The following is a 20,715-nucleotide window of genomic DNA, read 5'->3' as shown; positions in this document are numbered from 1 at the left end:
AAAATTAAAGTTAATGCTTGGGTTCAACTTAACTGTCAAATTTATTTAAAAATATTGCTAAATATTGTTCAATATTTAAATTTTATTGTTCTTAAAAAAAAATTTGCTCATTTCTATCACAATTGTTTTTTTGGTTTTCTTTCATAAACATTTTTTTTTACTCAAAATTAAATTTTAAATAAACGGCTGCTTCAAAAATATATACAAAAATATTAACAAAAACGCTGGTTAAACTTTTTTTTAAAACGCAAGTTAAATCACAGCAATTATTTTTTAATAAACAATATATACAGCAATATAATTTTAATAAATGATTTTTGAAAAAATAATCTTTGCTTTCACAACAAAATTGTTAATAAAATAATAAACTTTTAATAAATAAAGTAAATAAATTAATATAACTTTTTTATTTGCTACTTGCTAATTTTTTTTAAATAAAAAATCATTTGTAGTTGCAAAGCCACAATTAAAAATTTAAGAAAAAATCATTTAAAAATTCAAAAATTTAACATATTTTAATTCATTTATGCAAAAGTCAAAAAAAGAAAGAAATTTGTTACAATTAAATATTTTTAAAACTGTAATATTAAATTTAATTATTTAATATATATAAAAATAAATAAAATAAAATAAACATTCCCTTATAGTAATAATAAAAAAGAAGTTAAATAACATTTAACTCGTTATGTGGTAATTAATATTATTGCAGTAATTTTAAAAAGTCAATGTCTTATTATAAATTATGTCTTAAAATAAAAAAATAAAGAGAACTTCATGACACCAAATTCAGATTATTGCTATTGCGTTAAGCATTTTTTATTCAAAACAACCCGAGATATATATATATATATATATATATATATATATATATATATATATATATATATTTATATATATATATATATATATATATATATATATATATATATATAGAGAGAGAGAGAGAGAGAGAGAGAGAGAGAGAGAGAGAGAGAAAGAGAGAAAGAGAGAGAGAGAAAGAGGCCATGGTGGGAAACAAGAGCTTTATTTAACGAGAGCAATTTACAGCTCTCGCAAAAGTTTTTTACTCTTAAAACTTTAATTACACAGGCCTGCAAAATGAGAGTCATAACTTCCTTGCTGGAATTTGATAGCTGACTCTAGGGTATTTTGGTGCGCTGATTACAAATATGTACTTAGTTTTTCTCTATCACCTCCAGATTTTTCAAAAATGCACAGATAGAAAATAGCAAAAAAACAGAAGATTTCACATAAAAAAATATATATTTAAAACAGAACATTATTTTTAACTTAAAAAACTACTAAAATACAATAACAACTTAACACTAGTCTAAATAACATTTAAATTTCATTTGTGGAACCTGGTCCTTTTCTCCTGGAAGCTCGGTTGTGCGATTTTCGCTTAAATTTCCGGTTTGGATTGTTGCGCTTCAATAACCAACAATAGTCCGCCATCATGTTGGTATTCCATCTTCCTTGATACCGGACTTCAAGCTCTTTCAAATCTTGGTGAAATCTTTCGCCTTGTTCTTCTCGACAACATTATATCTTAAGTAGCTCTTTTTGCAGATGACTCAACTTTATAATTCTTATCAAAAAGTCTTCTCTTTTTGATCACTTAGAACAGGCAGCCAAACTTGAATCTGATCTCAGTTCTGTAACAGATTGGGGCTCACAGTAGCTTGTAAATTTCAACTCCAACAAAAATCAGTTATTTACTGCAAACAGTGATTGCAGTACTGTCGACATTTCTATATTAATGAATGGCAACCCTCTCACTGAGTTCTCTTTTTTACTTCTTCTTAAATTATTATTTACTACTGACCTTTTATGGAAACCATATATACAATCGATTGCTAAATTATCATTTGCTAAGGTTGCTTCTCTTTATTTTGCTTGCCATTTTCTCTCTCATGATTCCATTTTCTCTCTCCTGATTCCCTGCATGGAATACTGTTGTCATATTTGGGCTGGTTCTTCTAATGATGCTCTTTCTCTTCTAGACAAGGTCCAAAAAGGTATTGTAAACGTAGTTGGACCCGGTCTATCTGCTAAGCTTGAGCCTCTTTCCCGCCATCATAAAGTTACATCTCTTTCTCTTTTCTACAAATACTGTAATCATGGTTGCTGCTCAAAGGAGCTACCCTCTCTAGTTCCATCAAATAAAACTCACTCTTACTTGCATCATCATTCATCAAAGCCTCATTCTTTTACTGTATCTGTCCCTGCTTGCTCCAAAAACGTTTATTCGTCTAGTTTTTTCCCCCACTTTTCAAAATTTGGGACTCTCTTCCATCTTCATAGTTTCTTGACTCCTACAACCTTTAACTTTTTAAGTCTTTTATCAACCGCTTTTTTGCTCTATAACTCTATTCTTTTATTCTAGTAACTCCCAACTTAATGGTGGTTGCTTGCAGTTTTGTTGGGAGTGAATCAAAATAAAGTTAAAAAAAAAAAAACTTTTACATTTGACCTTTCTGAAAATTCATATAAGCCCTTCAAAAATCTAAATGATAAATTATTGTATATTATTATTAAGTCAAATCATTAATCCTAAATTCTAAAAAAAAAATTCAATTAACAACATGCTAAACCAAAACTCCTCTAATAAAAGTGTATTTACCTCCTCAAAATGTATATACAAAGGTGCCCTTAAAAAAAGTGGATTTTAAAATTTGACCCAGAAAAAAAAGATGCAAAAAAAGAGAAATAGAACTAGAAATGTATATTTGTTCCCACTAGCATAGAAAAAGTGTTTTTAAAATATGCAAATAAACACTTTGCACCCTAAATTACATGAAAAGTTTTAATTGAAATACAGTTGCACAAAAAATATAGAAAGAATTATAAAAGGTTACATTAATGCTTTGTTAAACAAAAAAGAAATCCTAAATGAAAAAATTACAGAAAACTGTAATTGTAAACAAAAAACAATTCTCCCATGAGTGGAAATTGTGTATAAAAAACATGGTATATAAATGTGTTGTTTTCTCTAACAATGTAACTTATAAATAATATATAGGCTTAACAGAGGGTAAATGGAAAAAACATTTTGCCAAACACAAGCAACCCTTTAAAAATAAAAATTATTGTAAAAACACAGACATTAATGATTTCCTGTAATTAATTTTTGGTATAGATTAAAGTTTTGTTAACTTGATCATTCATTTTTGATGAGTCTTAATTGACGAAACACAGTGTAAAATAAAAAATATTGCATAAGCGATTTTATACTAATTATATCTTTATTTTACCATGAATTCTCAAAATGCTAACTATATAAAAATGTGGTTAAGTTGTCTAAAAAAATTATTATAAGTGTGGACGAACAAGGCATGCGCTTATATATACATATATATATATATATATATATATATATATATATATATATATATATATATATATAATATTAAAATATTTTAAATGAGAAAATACAACTTTATAATGGCATTATAAAGTTGTATTTTCTCATTTAAAATATTTTAATATTATTATTTGATCTATTTTTTTCAAAAAGATATTGATCACTCTTAAACAGACAAGAGTTGTATTTCCAGCAATATACAACATTTATCAATAAATATATATATATATATATATATATATATATATATATATGTATGTACATACATATATATGTATGTATGTATATACATACATACATATATATATATATATATATATATATATATATATATATATATATATATATATATGTATATATATATATATATAAAAGATATATATATATATAAATATATATATAAACATATATATATACAAATATATATATATGTATGTACATAAATATATATGTATGTATATATATATATATATATATATATATATATATATATGTATATGTATATATATATATATATATATGTATATGTATATGTATATATATATATATATATATATATATATATATATATATATATATATATATATATATATATATATATATATATATATATATATATATATATATATATATATATATATATATATATATATATATATATATATATATATATATATACTCTTGCATGGTTGTTTTTAATTTACCATTAACAGGTCAGTTTTTAATTTTGTGTAAAAAAAATTATTTCAAAGACTGGAAAAATTTTACTTAAAAAAGAGTTTATTTATTATTATTTGAAAGACTGCTTGCTTAAACCAAACCTTCAGTCAATGTAGTAACGCTTCCTTGTAGCAGCAGGCTATAAGATAACGATGTAGCAGCACTCCCTTGTAGTAGCAGGCAATAAGATAGTCAATGTAGGAACTATGCTCCCTTGTAGCAGCAGGTTATAAAATAGTCAATGTAGCAACACTCGGCTCATGTTATACAGTAAAAAAATAATAATTAAAAATTCAGAATGTTTTTATTAAAAAATAAAAACAATCATTTCGAATGTTTTTAAAAATATTCAGAATGTTTTTAAAACATTCTAGCCTTTTTATTTGCATTTTTATGGTTTTTTTAAAAAATATTAAATTTAATTAGCAAAATGCATTAATTTAATTAATCCTCAATTAAATTAATGCATTTTGCTATAACCTAACCTTAACTTTGTCAGTTTAAATTCCAGACAAGCTAACAGCAGCTTTTTACCACAACCTGTACATTTAACGCCTTTACTATAGGTGTATATATATATATATATATATATATATATATATATATATATATATATATATATATATATATATATATATATATGTATATATATATATATATAACTTAAATTACTTGTTTAGATGAGTACTCTGACATCACACTGAAATAGCCTGCTGCCAGAGTGCTAGTAGAGTGCTTGCCTCATCCCCACCACATCCCTGGTAGTACCGCGCTCAACTTGTTTCTCCGCCCAGCGGCCTTGTTCGTCGAGGTTTTTGTTTTCGGAGTTATAGAGTTGAGAGAGGGTTGTAACCACAAAAAGTAGCCTCCTTGACAGTAGTGGCCCTCTCTGTCTTGAGGAGGTGAATAATTAAAAAATATATATATCGATGGGTTAATTCTAAAATATTGTATGTCTGTTTTAGACTGTTGTGAGAAAATGATTTTAAAAGTTTAAACTTGTATACAAATTCAAATATTTAAAAACATTATAATTGTTGTTTTATTATATTGCTTCAACATTTTTGTGTATAATATTTTCAAATATTTAAAAACATATAATGTTTTTAAGTATCTTAATTTGTATAAGAAGTTAAAATTTTAAAACCCTTTTCCTCACAACTGTTTATAATGGAAATACAATATTTTAGAGTTAACCAATTGATATATTATATTATATATATATATATTTATATATATATATATATATATATATATATATATATATACATATATATATATATATATATATATATATATATATATATATATATATATATATATATATATATATATATATATATATATATATATATATATATGGTAATGTTGCAGTGTTGCAAAATAGTGACGTAAAATAGTTTTATTTCTTCGCTTGTTGTGCTTTTGTATTGTTGACTTGCTCAAAGTGGAGACTTTTTAATAAAAACAAATGGAATATCTATTGCCTTCAGTACATACATTGACTATCTTATATATACATACATACATATATATATATATATATATATATATATATATATATATATATATATATACATATATATATATATATTATATATGTATATATATATATATATATATATATATACATATATATATATATTATAGTATATATGTATATGTATATATATATATATATATATATATATATATATATATATATATATATATATATATATATATATATATATATATATATATATATATATATATATAGTATATATGTTACTGTTACCCACAGTGCCAGCTTTTAGCTAATTACTAATGTTTGTAATAAAATTTAATATTGCTAATCTAAGTTTTATGTGTTACCACAATTATCAGGCATGCAGTAAAAGTTTAAATTTGCTACGATTGGTTTAGTGGGCGTACGGTTTATATTTGTTTTTTTGGATTGTTACAGGATGGAAATTGATTAGTAATTAGGTTAATAGTATTATTAATTTGTTTATAGTTTGCTAATAGTTGTGAAATAGTTATATGCTTAATGTTGTTTAAAATATTTATGATAATGTGCATTATTTATATATAAAAAAACTTAAAATTAAAATTGATATAAAAATATATATGAATATATTTTTACATCAGTTTTATTTTTATATCAATAATATTATGAAATATATTACAATAGCTGTGTATTTGAGTAATTTATTGGTTAGCCTAGAGATATATGAAGTAGAATAAGTAAATAGTTCAATAAAATTATTAGCATTCAATACAATTATTGGCATTACTAACATATTGGATAATTTGAACATGTTAAACACTCAACTGATAAAACATAAAACTTTAACAAGTATATAATTATTAAATATCAATGAAAAAAGAAACAAAGCAATTTTATTTCACCAATTAAACAAGGTATAGTATAAATTAATAAAAAAACCTTAATTTTTGTTGAATCAATATTTACAACAGATCCATTAATAATTCGCTTATATTCATATTGAGCTGGTGGAAGAGCCAATCGCGCTTGACAGGAAATTGTGAGAGGATCACCCTCTACCACAGAAACTGAATCATTACAACTCAGCTTATTTATATGGAGCAGACCCAAGCAATCAATAGAAGGTGCAGCTAAAAATAAAAAATCTACTTTTAAATATACTAAATAAAATATAATGAATATATCTGGCAGTGATGGGCACAAACTTTTTTATTATAGTTTAACTAAACTACTAACTAAAACCAAAAAAAAGTAGTTAAACTTTTAGTTACAAACTTTTTATAAAAAGTAGTTAACTTAAACTAATTAGAAATAGTTAACTAAAATTCAACTTTTTAACTTTTTTTTTTTTAACTCAAGAAAATTTGTTGATGAATTTATGTTTCCGCTAACCGTTTTATTGATACAGACCAAGCGGAAATGATGTTGAAAAGTCCAGTTCATGCACTAAATAAATAAATACATAAAAATAGTAATAACAGAATCCTTGGAGGCCTTAGTCAGGTGAGTGGTGCATAGAAATAGAACGATTTATTTGGCGATATATAAAAAATTTAGTTAATAAAAATTTAGTTAAACTTTTTCAACTAAACTAGGAAAAAAATTAGTTAAACTAAAAGTTTAACTTAAATAAAAAAATTTAGTTTAACTATTGCATTTAACTAAAAAAAAGTAGTTTAACTAAAAGTTAACTAAAAAATTAGTTAACTATGCCCATCACTGATATCTGGAATTTTAAAGTAAAACCCTCTGCCTGCTAACAAAATCAGCTTTGGTTACCATAAATTAATAAGTGAATAAATAATAAAAATAAAATACAAAATATAACTATAAATATAATATAATAAAAACATAATATAAATAAAATATTATAAAAAAATATTGTAAAACAAATATAAGTGTAAAATAAAAATTTTTATAGTATAAAATATAACTATAAAAAAAATAATAAAACCAAATTTTTTAGAATTACAAACAAATAGTCACCAAAATAACTAAAAATTGACACCATTTTGACAATGCTTTTTAAGCAAATAAAACAAATAGAAACTTGATTATTAGTAATAAATTATAGCTAAATGCTGTTGAATATTGATGATTTCAAAAAAATACTGCACTGCTGGGAACTATTAGCTACTGCAGGTAACTAGTCTAATAGTTACCAGCAGTAATTAGTAGTTACCAGCAGTGCCACAACTTGTTGTCCACAAGTTTTTTCAATAGTTTGAAAGAGTTCAAAAAAATCTTAACATTGCATAGATTATTTTCTAAGCAGAATTATTTTTGTTTCCAGAAGTTAAAATATAAAACTTTTGTTTCAGAAATATAATTTTTGATATTATTGATTATGATGCAGCATTTTTTTAAGTTAACACAATTAGAATTTAACACTTCAAAAATGACACTAGGATTATAGTAGTTATCAACAAATAGTTTTACATAATGATTTTTTTATAATGATAACTAGTTTTTGATGTCTACTATGTTCCCATGTCATTTTTGAAGTGTTAATAACACCATTTTTTTTTAAGATCATAGTAGATATCAAAAAGTGTTATTATGCTGTAATAAATACTTTTCAATATCTACAATGATCTTAATGAAATTTTTGAAGTGATAATTGTAAACACATTAGTTGAAAAAAAATGCTGCATCATAACTACAAATTATATTTCTGAAAAAAAGGTTTTATGTTTGAATCTCTGCTGACCTAAATGAGATTTTATGCAATGTTAAAAATATTTCCAAACACTTAAAAAACTGTTGAAAATACTTGTGGTCAACAATTTTTACAACAAAAGATCATAAATAACATTGAAATAACTAAAAAATAAAAAGTCTCAGAAACACAACTTTTCAAGAAATATTTAATGACCTGGTTTTTTATTTACTAAAACATTCCCATGACTAAAGCGTTCAGTATTTTACATACAAAAAAATTTAATATTAATATTACTTCACAGACAAAAATGTTTGTTATACCTCATTTTAGATTGTTTTGAATTAAAAAAAACTGTTAGAAACTCTTGTCATAATAAACACTGTAGTGTAATCAAAATTTTAATTAGAAACATTGTCCTGTTAAATTAATGTTAAAAAAAACATTGTAATTGTTATTAAAATTAATGTTAAAAATTCTGGGTTTTTTTCAAGCACCTTCCTCTAATTCCAATTGATCTGATGAAATTTTTAGGTATACCCCTAGCACAAAGTAAAACCAATTATAACTAAGATTTTCACAGTGATCTCTGTATAAAAACCAGGACAATAATCACCCTTGTGTTAGGGCACCATGTTCAGTAGACCAACATAACGTCTAATCTTTATATTTCCTTTATTTTTTTAAACGAATACTATAAAAAATAGGTAAATATTTTTTTTTTTATCAATTTTTAAGTTTTTTGAAAATTTTACTTTAAAATATTCTTATAAGATATTTTGCAGTGCACCCTTGTTTAGCAAGGTTCCTATTTTGGAGTTAAGAAAAAGTTTCAATTAAATAAAATAAAAAATTAAATGAGTAGCTTCCTCAATTGTAGTAGTTCCTCCTGGGGCCTTGGAGAGGTGAATATAATTTTTTAAAAAAATAAACAAAATAAACATAAAAAACTTCACCACAAGAACTCTATAAACTTAGAAAATATAGATTTTATTGAAAATCATAAACTGGGTTGAGGCTTTCCATTCTAGTAGACACCAAAGAATAGTCCTTGGTTTCAGATGGGACTAAAATAATAAGTAACGTACTACAAGGTTCAGCAATAGCAGCAACAACAGCAATAGCAGCAACAAGGTTCACAGTTAGCAGCAACAACATTTATAACTATCTTCCAATGAAATTTCAATGAATACCTCTCCTTTATAGGATTCCATAAAATAAATTTTTTTTGGTCTAACTAGATTTTTTTTATTTCCAAAATATTTAAATTTTATCAAAGTCACCCCTTCATTTGGGGTGACTTTGATAACCTAATAGTTTTATAGTGGCTTATTAATTTAGCCTTACGTGCAAGTGCCATTGAAAGTTTTTCTGGAGTTATACTAAATAGTAACACAATATAAAGACAAATTTGTATCATTTCACTGCTAAAACTATCAATTTAAAAAGCAAATAGGGTCATAAATATAAACCACAGAGCAGACAATAAAAAAATTAATGTTAATATATCAAGTTAAGTTAAACATTGCAATTTAATATACCAATAGCATCATTATATAATGCAAATAATCATAATGAGCAATTATAAAATAAAAGTAACACTAATAGGAATGTCCTTTAGTTGTTTACCTATGTTTAAAAATAAAATAAGATACCAAAATAAAATAAAAAACAACTAAAAAATAACATTTTGTAAAGGTAGACATTTTGGAGAGACATACAAAACAAAAATAACCTAGAAAAACTAGATCTTAATGTTCTTAAATCAAATTCTCTAAGATCAATTATTTACTAAATGTTTCTGATATCTGCTGATAGCATATCTGATACACACATTTAATGGATTGTATCAGTATTTTTTATATTTTCTAAATATAGCTAATATCTATTATTTATCTTCTATGGTTGAAGATGTAGCAATGTGTATGAGAAAGGTAAAACAACAACAACATTCTCTGAAAACTTTTTAAATGTTAATTCAACTATATTAATCATAATACTAATATATTCAAATTTGTTTAATTATCCAGTTTAAGAGGCTCCTATATCTATGTTAATGTAAAAGAACTTTTCAATCCTATTTTAATTTTTGAATGTTTCAAATGATTAGTTCTAGTTAAAAAAGATATGAAAAAAAAAATTAACAAATATACAAGAACAATTGCTAGGGATATGAGAATTTATAAATGTAAACCAGATGCTGTCTGATTTGCATTTATAAGTTCTGATATCCCCTGTTGATTGTTGATGATCAACTGAGATAGTTGATCATCAACAATCTGGCTTTCAGATTGTTGCGAACAATAAAGGATTTCATCTAATCAGGTCTAGGAAAGTTGTTTTGAAATTTTGAATCAGTGACACTTATCCTGACCAAATAGTCTTTCATTAGCAGACATATATCCATACTATCCAAAAGTATTTTCCAATCTGTCAATATAAAAAGAATTTGTATCTTTTTTTGTGTGTGCAGAGTACCCATATGGTATACCATACAACTTTGATGCTTTGAAGGTTGACATTTTGTTCGTTGAGATATCCAGCAAGGCATTTTCCATGGCTTCTGCTAGGTAAGATGCATATGACCAACTACCTGGTTTGCATTTATAAATTCTCATATCCTTTGCAATTGTTCTTGAATAATTGTTAATATTTCATTTTTTTATATCTTTTTTAACTAGAAATAATTGTTTGGAACATTAAAAAAATTACAATAGGATCAAATTATCAATGACTATAAATAATATGAAAAAATGAAAATTTTTTTTTTGGATTTTTGTGAAAATGTGATTGAAAGAAATCAAAAATAAATGATATATACACTGTGTCAAAAAAGTTTTCCACCTGTCCTGTTCATTTTTTAGACGTGACAATTTTTTATTGAAAAAAGATATAAGCAAAATTTCAACTAAATGATATCAGTTAACCATTCAAGAAATATTGTAAAAAAAGATTTTACAAAATAAAGAATAGAAAATTAAATATCGCATTTTAAACTACACAATGCCTGTTTATTGCACCAAAAAAGTTTTCATCCACTTTACCAAAAATCAAATAAAATTGTTATGCAAACTCAATTTGCTAGTGTTTTAATATCTTGTGTTTCCAATTTTTGGGTAATTTCTGGAGTGATTGAGCTGCACTCTTTCATTACTGATTGTAGTTGTTACTGGTTGCAGTTGTTACCAATTGTAATTACTGATTGTAGTTGTTGTCGATTCCTCACATCATGGTTCCTAATTCTTCTACCTAATTCATCCCACAGATGTTCGAAATCTGGAGATTGTGGGGGTGTATGAAGTTGCTTAGCTATTTTAAATATAAGCCATTCCTTGACATGTTTGGCTGTGTGTTTTGGATCATTATCTTGCTTAAAAATAAATGACTTAGTAAGTCCCAATTTGTGGGCACTTTCTTCCAGATTATTTTTTAGAATGTTTAAATAAACTTTTGATCCTTATTTCCAACAATGAAAACCAAGTTTCCTACACCTAAAGCACTCATACACCCTCACACTAAAACACTTCCTCCACCATGCTTCACCGTTGGACACAAGTTTTGTTTTTTAAATGCTTCATTTGGTTTTCTCCAAACTTTAACTCTTCCATCTGATGAAAACACATTAAATTTTGACTCATCTGTGAAAAGGACAGATTCCCAAAATATTTGTGGTTCATTAATATAAAGCTTTGCAAAGTGTAGTCGTTTGGCTTTGTTTACTTTGCTGATGTAGGGCTTTTTCAATGGTACTCAACCATTGTATCCAGCTCTTCTTAAGGTTATTCTAATAGTTTCAGGATCTTCTTTTAAATTGTAATCATTTTGCAGCATTCCAGCAAGTTTTGAAGGACTTATTTTAGGATTCTGGATGACTCTTCTCAGAATAGCTCGTCGATGCAATATTTGAATCTTATTTGAACGCCCTGTACGTGGCTTATCAGCAATTTTTTGGGGGGTTTGGTATTTCTTGATAATGGACTGCACAGTTGAACGTGGTTTCTTTACTATTTCTCCTATAGTTCGCTGTGATTTTCCCTGCTTCCATAGTCTAACAATATGTGATCGAATTTTCTCTGCAAATCTTATTTTTAAAAAGTACCTAAACATCAATTATAAATATTAAAATAATGGACAGTAGCCCCAGTAAAATTTTTAGTTGTGCGGTTAATTTTTTAAGCTTAAAATTTCAACTAAGATCATTGCATGCTTGAAGAACATTGTGCGAAAAAATCATTTCTGCCAAATACATAGTTTTGTAAATATTTTATTTTTGTACTATAAATGTATATATATTGCCATAGTACTTTAGGAAAAATGATAATTCCTGTCTAAATTGTTTCTTAAGTTATTAAAGTTTTTTTAATGTATTTTTTATTTCCTTTTTGTTTCCTTGTCTTTCCCAATTATCAAAGTCTAATTGCTGAATTCAGACATTTTCATCTAATTTAAATGTTGCAATTAATCCTACATAAATAATGTAATTAATACTTGTGCATTTTTAAATTTGCAAGTATAATATTTTTAAATTCATTATCAAAATGATTTCATGTGATATTGGTAAAGTTTTGAAGTCAGAATGCCATAAAACCTCATATTCTAGAAATAAAGAAATTTTTTTACTACATGACCTTGACACTGATACTCATCAAAACATTTTATGGAGATCTGAGTTGCGTGCATGTGAAGAACTATTCAGGATTTGTAATCACCATTTTCACTACTTTGAAAAAAGATTTGAAAAGAAAAATGGCAATTGTTGTGATGTTTGTAAAGTGTATAAAAAAAAATAAAAGGTAATTTGATTTCAAATATATAAATACTATCTGTAAAAGTATACAACACGTATCTTGAATATCCTTTTTTTTTTAGGTAAATTTACAATATCTTTAATGTTGGCTAGACACTTTGAGTCATTAGGATTAAGAGTTTTACCTGGGTGGAAGTTATGTACTAGCTGTAAGTCAAAGGCAGTTTTATCAGTAGAACACCCTAGTGAAAATGAAGTAGATGAAATAGCGACAGAAGAAGATGAACCATTTACTAATATTAATTTATCCCTGGAAATTTTAGGAGAATCTCCTATTAGTTTACATTCTGTTGCTTGACATCAACGTGTTGCATCTGCAATAAAAAAATATGAAAAATCAATAAAAAAGATTGATGAAGATTTAGCAGCCCATTATGGAATAAGTAATTCGCATTTTATAGATAATTCTACTGCGTCTTATTCGAAAACAGATCAAAATAAAGCATCTGATCTGGATAAACTGACACTATTGATGAAAGAAAAGATAAATGCTTCTGTGGTGTGTAAGTGTTGGAGCCTCAGGTGCTCACTCAGTGTGTGTATGTGTTTATCATCAAAATGCATTTCTTCTTTTATATGCAATGAAATAGGATATAACTTATAAACATTTAATGAAAAAGGTTTGTTTTCAGTTATAAGTGTGTTTAATGTACGTTATAAGATAGAAAATCTAAAAAAAGTTATGTTTATACAGAAATTAAATTTGATATTACTTTTACTTTTAATTATTATTATCATGATTTCAGTTATTATTATAATTATTTAATGATTATAATAGAAAATTTATTAGTAAATTATAATAAATAAGCTTGTTTTTTCGGTGGTTTGTGACATTTCAAAAAATGAGTGTATGGTTCATAGATGTTTGAGTTGCCCAGGAACAGATGCCTTACAGCTATTTCTTCTTAAAGAGCTTGAAGAACTTGATTTTGATGACGAGTTAAGTTTTAATCAATGGCAAGGTACTGACAGGGCCCAACTCGTCACACAAACTGAAACTGTTGAAACTTATATAGAGTTAATAGTGAAGTGTATTGATAAACTAACAGCTCACTCGTATATTTCTAAATGCCAAACAAAGTTTCTTAAAGATTTAAAACTCAAATTGAATGAAAGAGAGTGTATCGTGATTTGCAATTTTTCAGAAAATTATGAATTTGTTGTGCAAGATGAGATCCAAAGTTATCATTGGTGTTAATCTGGATGCACCCTTCACCCAGTTGTTTTATCCTATAAAGTAAATGGCATTATTTTACACGAATCATTTTGTTTTATGTCTGAGGATACGATACACGATACCTGTTTTGTCTATCAAATTCAGACTATTTTATGTAATTATATCATAGAAACCCTTCCTTTAATTTTCAAATTGTATTACTATTCTGATGGATGTGGAGGACAGTATAAAAATTATAAAAATTTTCTAAATCTATGCCATCACTCAGAAGATTTTTTATTGGAAGCTGAATAGATATTTTTTGTAACCATTCGTGGCAAATCTTCATGCGATGCAATAGGCAGCACAGTAAAACGAACGATAGCAAGAAAAAGTTTGCAACATCCAAAGAAAAATCAAATACTAACAATCAATGCAATGTTTGAGTTTTGCACTCAAAAAATGCTCACAATAAAGTCCTTTAAAATTGATAAAGAAACTCTGATTAATGTTAGAGTTACGCAAAATAAACAATTTCAGAAGGGAAAAAATACCAGGAACTTGGGATTTCACCATTGCATACCAGTTTCGAAAACATCTATGCTATTTAGAAAACTTGTAACGATATAAATCCAAAATCTATTAATATAACTAAAAAATCAAATTACCAAAATTTTAGTTAAATAAATTTTGAGCTAATGCAGAAGTACGCATATTAAGCATGTACATATAACTCGTTTTGGTGGATTGCAGTAGTCGAAGAAAAAGATGAAGAATATAATGATATAAAAATGAAGTTTATGCATCCACACGGTCCATCTGAATAGTTTTTCTGGCTGAAAAGGGATGATTATCGTTGGATACCAATCACCAATGTAATAACATTAATAAGTGTACCAAAAATAATATCAGACAAATATGAACTTTCAAAAAAAGATTTCAACAAAATTAATAAGTATATATTTGTAAATCAATAATTTATTAATGGATATATTATTAAGAATTGTATATCAATTCAAGTATGCATTATTTTTATTTATTTTGAATACTACAACAAGCAAAATATACTATATTTGCTTTTTTTGTAATATTTTTTATTTAATTTTTAAACTGTATTAAATACTTAAATGTATTTGGCAGAAATGATTTTTTCACGCAATGTTCCTCAAACATACAATGATCTAATTTGAAATTTTAAGCTTAAAAAATTTACTGCACACCTAAAAATTTTACTGGGGCTGCTGTCCATTATTTTAACATTTATAATTGATATTTAGGTACTTTTTAATTAAAAAATGAGACACTTATTTTTAGAATTCACATGTTTAAAGACTTGGTTTTATAAGGAGAAATGTAAATTTAAAAACGGCGGGAAATGACCAAAACAATAGTAGCCAAAATTAAAACAACCATTACTCACGAACCGTTGGGAGTAAGACCTTGAAATTTTGGGATTTATCTTATTTTAGAATGTACTAAGTATGGTAAAAATATAAAGAAAGTCCAAGGACATAGGGTTGCATTAAAAAAAAAATTGGTTGTTTTGACGTGGAAATACTCAGGGTGGATGAAAACTTTTTTGGCGCAAAAAACAGGCATTGTGTTTTTTTAAAATGTGATATTTAATTTTCTATTCTTTATTTTGTAAAATCTTTTTTTACAATATTTCTTGAATGGTTAACTGATATCATTAAATTGAAATTTTGCTTATATCTTTGTTGAATAAAAAGTTATCGCGTCTGAAAAATGAACAGGACAGGTGGATGAAAACTTTTTTGACATTATGTACCAGTGGTATTTTAACTCGAATTTACAATTTGAACATATACATACTAGTCATTAGAAAGCAATTTATGCCAAAAAATTAAAATTATAATATTTAGGGCATTTTTCGTGGAAATATAAAAATCTTTATTTTGTTGTTTAAGTCAGTTAAATCCAAACAATTTTAATTTACTAATTATTGACAAAAGCCACACGTGTTTTTTTATTATTATTTTGTTATTATTATAACATAGGCATTTTCCGGCGGATGTCTATTTCAGGCACCCCCTTTAGTAAGTCCGTAAAAAAGCAAGTCATGTTTTACGCATAATATTTATTAATAACTATAATCTTAACTTGAACCCAAAAACAAAGTATATTTTATTAAAAACCATACCCTAACTAAACCCTGAGCCTAAACCTAAGGACCAGTGTAAGGGTTTGGTTAGGGTATGGTTTTCAACAATATTTGTTTTGGATAAGACTTTTTTACAGGCTTACTAAAGGAGAAAAATGGGGGAAGCGGTGCTTAAATTACACATCCACCCATTTTTTGGGGACATGTAACAATCGTTATTTTGTTATTTGAGTTCGAGTTTAATTCAAACATATTTTGAGTTTAGTCACTTCTTAATTATTATAATTTCAAAAAATATACACTGTATACAACTATATCACATAATATATCAGAAATAAAGTTGAAATGGGTGTTCCTTTTGCAATTATATTGTTAGGTCAATGCTTTTAGAACTAACAAGCCTAATTATTAAAGTCGCGTTTCACGGTATCATCATCCTACTTGAGCTACCCGGGGTGACTTGAACCCAAAAAAATAAAATGTTTATTTATTTGTTAATTTTTTATAGAATTATATGGTGAGAAAGTAAATAGGTTAATTATATACTTACACAAATCAAGCAAAATAAAAAATAAAAAGTAAAAATCTTTCAAGAAGTGATCAAAACTATATTTTTTTCTAAAAGGAAACTACAATAATGGTAAATATTTTTATACTTTGTCTGTTCAGGCTTAACCAAAAAGGAAAAAATTATTTGACAAGATTTTTTGAAAGAAGTATCAGTTGCTGCAAAATATTGGAAATTTATAACGGATATTATTGCCCGAGCATGCTTTCAGATAAAAAATGTGAAGCTAAATTATCTCCAATAACAACCTTCATTCCTATAAGCGTTGCTGTTTCAAGTGTAAAAATTTAAGTGAGCCAACGTTCTAATGTTCTGGTGTCAAGCCAACCAGGTTTTAAATTGTTGAAAATGCTTCCAGAAGGACCACTACGTAACCACGTCTACTGCATGTAACAGTTTGCAGCTTTATAAACAGCCTTTGGAGAAAGAGTTGTTGACTGTAAGCCTATGGATTAACAACTACAAGTTCTTTTACATTAACATAGATATGGCAAAGAACCACAAACATCAAACATGTCTCAAATTCCGGTATAAGTATCCCCGGATGACGGTATATTGTTTTACGTTTTTTGTTATATTATACTTTTTTCTTTTTAAGTTTTATTATTATACGTAGGTACTATTATTTTTATATTATATTATATTTTTATTACGATATACTTAGTTTTTCGGTATATTGTTATCAGTTTTACGGTATATTGCAGAACGGACAAAAAAGTAGCACATGCGCCTTAACGTAGATAAGTTCGGGCTTCTATCAATAGATTGTGATAACGTAATGTTATCCTTATCTGTTTTGGTTCCCTATCTGCTTTAACATTTTGTTGTAAGCCCAGTATATACTTTTATATTTTATTTTATGTTACCTATACGTATAAGTGCATTGTAAAAAAGTTTACAGTAATGCACATAGAACGCACAAACCACAACATCTAGTCGCACAAACCACAACACAATTAACTTTAATGAATTTTTCAGTGCAACAAACCTTTCAAGAATTAAATCAGAACTGTAATTTTTAAAGTCATGAAATAGTTTTAAAATGATTATATAATCTTTATTGTGTAATTTAGTAGGCAATAAAAATAAGTTTTGAAAAAGACCCTTATATTAAGAGATACCTTTATGTGAAAAAACTCTGGATAACCTACATCCATTCTGCGTTTGGAATACGTAGTTTTCTGATACCAAATATGATATAATGAAACTGAAAAAACCCCAAAAATTGCTATGCCCAAAGAAAGTATACTTATACGAACAGGCTAAAGGTCCTCAATTATGCATCCCTAGAAGAACGACGTAGAAAAAGGAGACCCAAACGGAGATCCAACGCTTTAAAATGGAAAAAAAGAAGTAAATTTAGGTGCGGGCTGCAAAACCAGCCAAGAGCAGATCATCAAAGCAAAATAAGAAGAGGAATATTCAGATACTGCAATTAAAGAAACATTTTTTTAAACTATTTTTGAGTAGATCAACTAGTTCAAGCTGAATTTGTACCAGATGCTACAATAACAACTTATTAACTGTTAGAGTGTTTCACGCAACCAAGTTGTGTTGTAGCTATAATTACTTACTAAATTATATTTATTGTCTACTAAATTAGAAAATAAGGAAAATATAATCATCTTAAAACTGTTTCATAATTTTAAAAATCACAGTTTTGATTTAATTGTCGTAAAGTTTGTTGCACAGAAATATTCATTAAAATTTCTTTCAAAGTCAGGTTTTGTGGTTTCGTTTTTTACCAATATGACCTAAGAACTTTATATTAGTTTTTTTGAAGTTTTATCTTTATATTAACATTTTTTAGTTAATCTGCAAAACTAATTAAATAATTATTATTTTTATTGTTTTTTATGTCGTCAAAGTAAGCGTTAAGCCAATTTTTCATTCAGTTTTTTTATGGAAGATTTTTCACTTGATTTTTTTGGTTTACTGGTAGTAGGCTATAGTATAAGTTGACTCGTGAAGATAGTAGAAATGCAGTGTAAAAACAAAAGTTTCAATAAAAATGTAAATTTTAAGAACCAGTTAAAAAAAACTTGCTAAAAGTGAAACAAAAAACTTAAAACTCATTTCACAAAAAGTACTTAACTCCACCAAAGTAAAAATGTTTGTAGTTTCAAACATCATTGGATTGAAAAGTAATTGCTTCTGATTTTCTTAGAATGATTCAAGGTATTAAAATGTTTATTTAAATTCATACAGCTTATTGTTAGATGCAAATATTGCACTATGTCATAAGTGTTGCCAAACTGGTTAGATTTTATTTTGGTCTTAGATGTTTTGAAGAAAAAGTCTAAGTGTTTTTCGTTTTTTTTTAGTTTGAGTCTATATTAAATTACTTGGTCATAGGTAAACAGAGCGAGAATTAATACCTTATAAAGAAGATAATGGAAAAGGGAGCATATTAGAACACCTAAAAAAGTTGCTACAGCTTTGGTACTGTTTGAGAAAAAGTCAATTTTTTAAAATTATTTTTTTGCGCTTATAGATTGTGCATTAATACTTAAAGTTTATCAATGAATTTAAATTTAGTTGAGAATAGCAAAAAAATTATTTTATCAAATTATTGCTCTCACGTTTTGGGCAGGAGGGGTGAAATTTTAGGGTTTTTTTGTTCCCAATGTTTTTGTTCCAATCATCGCAATTTTTTGCAAAACATCATTGTTTGACAAAAGTATAAACAACGTAGCTGTCTAAAACACCAAAAAAAAAAAGCTAAATGACCTTGCAGTACTCTTTAACTGCCTTTTTTTTTTAAATTACCATCACAAAAACTCTCTCATATCATTTAAAAATATTTTTACTAGTACAAGCTGCCATTAAATTGTCGGCAACCAACTAACAAATGACTGTGTAGTTTTCAAAATGTAATTAAAAAAAGAAATGACTGTGTAGTTTTCAAAATGTAATTAAAAAAAGAAATGACTGTGTAGTTTTCAAAATGTAATTAAAAAAAGAAATGACTGTGTAGTTTTCAAAATGTAATTAAAAAAAGAAATGACTGTGTAGTTTTCAAAATGTAATTAAAAAAAGAAATGACTGTGTAATTTTCAAAATGTAATTAAAAAAAGAAATGACTGTGTAGTTTTCAAAATGTAATTAAAAAAAGAAATGACTGTGTAGTTTTCAAAATGTAATTAAAAAAAGAAATGACTGTGTAGTTTTCAAAATGTAATTAAAAAAAGAAATGACTGTGTAGTTTTCAAAATGTAATTAAAAAAAGAAATGACTGTGTAGTTTTCAAAATGTAATTAAAAAAAGAAATGACTGATTTTTTACTCCTTTATATTATACTTTTTACTTTGAATTGAATGCTCTGTTTGTAATAATAAGTTTATACTTTCTCTCTCTCTCTCTCTCTCTCTCTCTCTCTCTCTCTCTCTCTCTCTCTCTCTCTCTCTCTCTCTCTCTCTCTCTGTGAATATCTTTACTAAATATATATATATATATTTGCAAATACCCCGAAGGGTTTAATTAAGATTACAAACGTTTCATACAATATAATATATGACGCACCCACAACGTTCCTTCTGGAGCAACACAATAATAGTTTATATGTAAGACAAATATTTATAATAATTACAATACCCTTTGATCTCTAGATCACAAAGTCTGCGTACTTATTCGGAAACTTCCTCACTTGCGTCGATCTTCTGAGATTCAAGTTGTTCGCGATTGGTTTTTGCAATTCTCTAGTACACAAGTCAGCTCCAATGGGAGAAGAACGGACGTCTGACCTGTGTCTCGGCAATCCATTGATTTCTATCGAAACTCCTCGTCCTGCATCTGAGACTCTTCCTCTATTCCATTTGCTCGTTTATTTT

General features: G+C 26.4%; 1 protein-coding gene across 2 annotated transcripts in view; it reads right to left on the bottom strand.

The window, feature by feature from the left end:
- The window catches only part of LOC100206068 (uncharacterized), a 96,582-nt gene that overhangs the window by 70,091 nt on the left and 5,776 nt on the right, over positions 1-20,715 (bottom strand). Inside the window, exons 1-2 of one of the 2 annotated variants that reach the window (XM_065799482.1) lie at positions 9,321-9,471; positions 6,513-6,703 (exon numbers count right to left, since the gene is read on the bottom strand). In XM_065799482.1, the coding sequence (XP_065655554.1) occupies positions 6,513-6,703; positions 9,321-9,390 (261 nt within the window). In that variant the 5' untranslated portion in view covers positions 9,391-9,471. Of the gene's footprint in view, positions 1-6,512; positions 6,704-9,320; positions 9,472-20,715 lie in introns of those variants that run through there. The other variant, XM_065799481.1, reaches the window with a different exon arrangement.

This window comes from Hydra vulgaris, chromosome 06 (genome assembly GCF_038396675.1).
Source record: "Hydra vulgaris chromosome 06, alternate assembly HydraT2T_AEP".
NCBI classification, from domain to species: Eukaryota; Metazoa; Cnidaria; class Hydrozoa; order Anthoathecata; family Hydridae; genus Hydra; species Hydra vulgaris.
The sequence above is the reverse complement of the archived record's forward strand: the minus strand, read 5'-3'. Positions and strand labels throughout refer to the sequence as shown.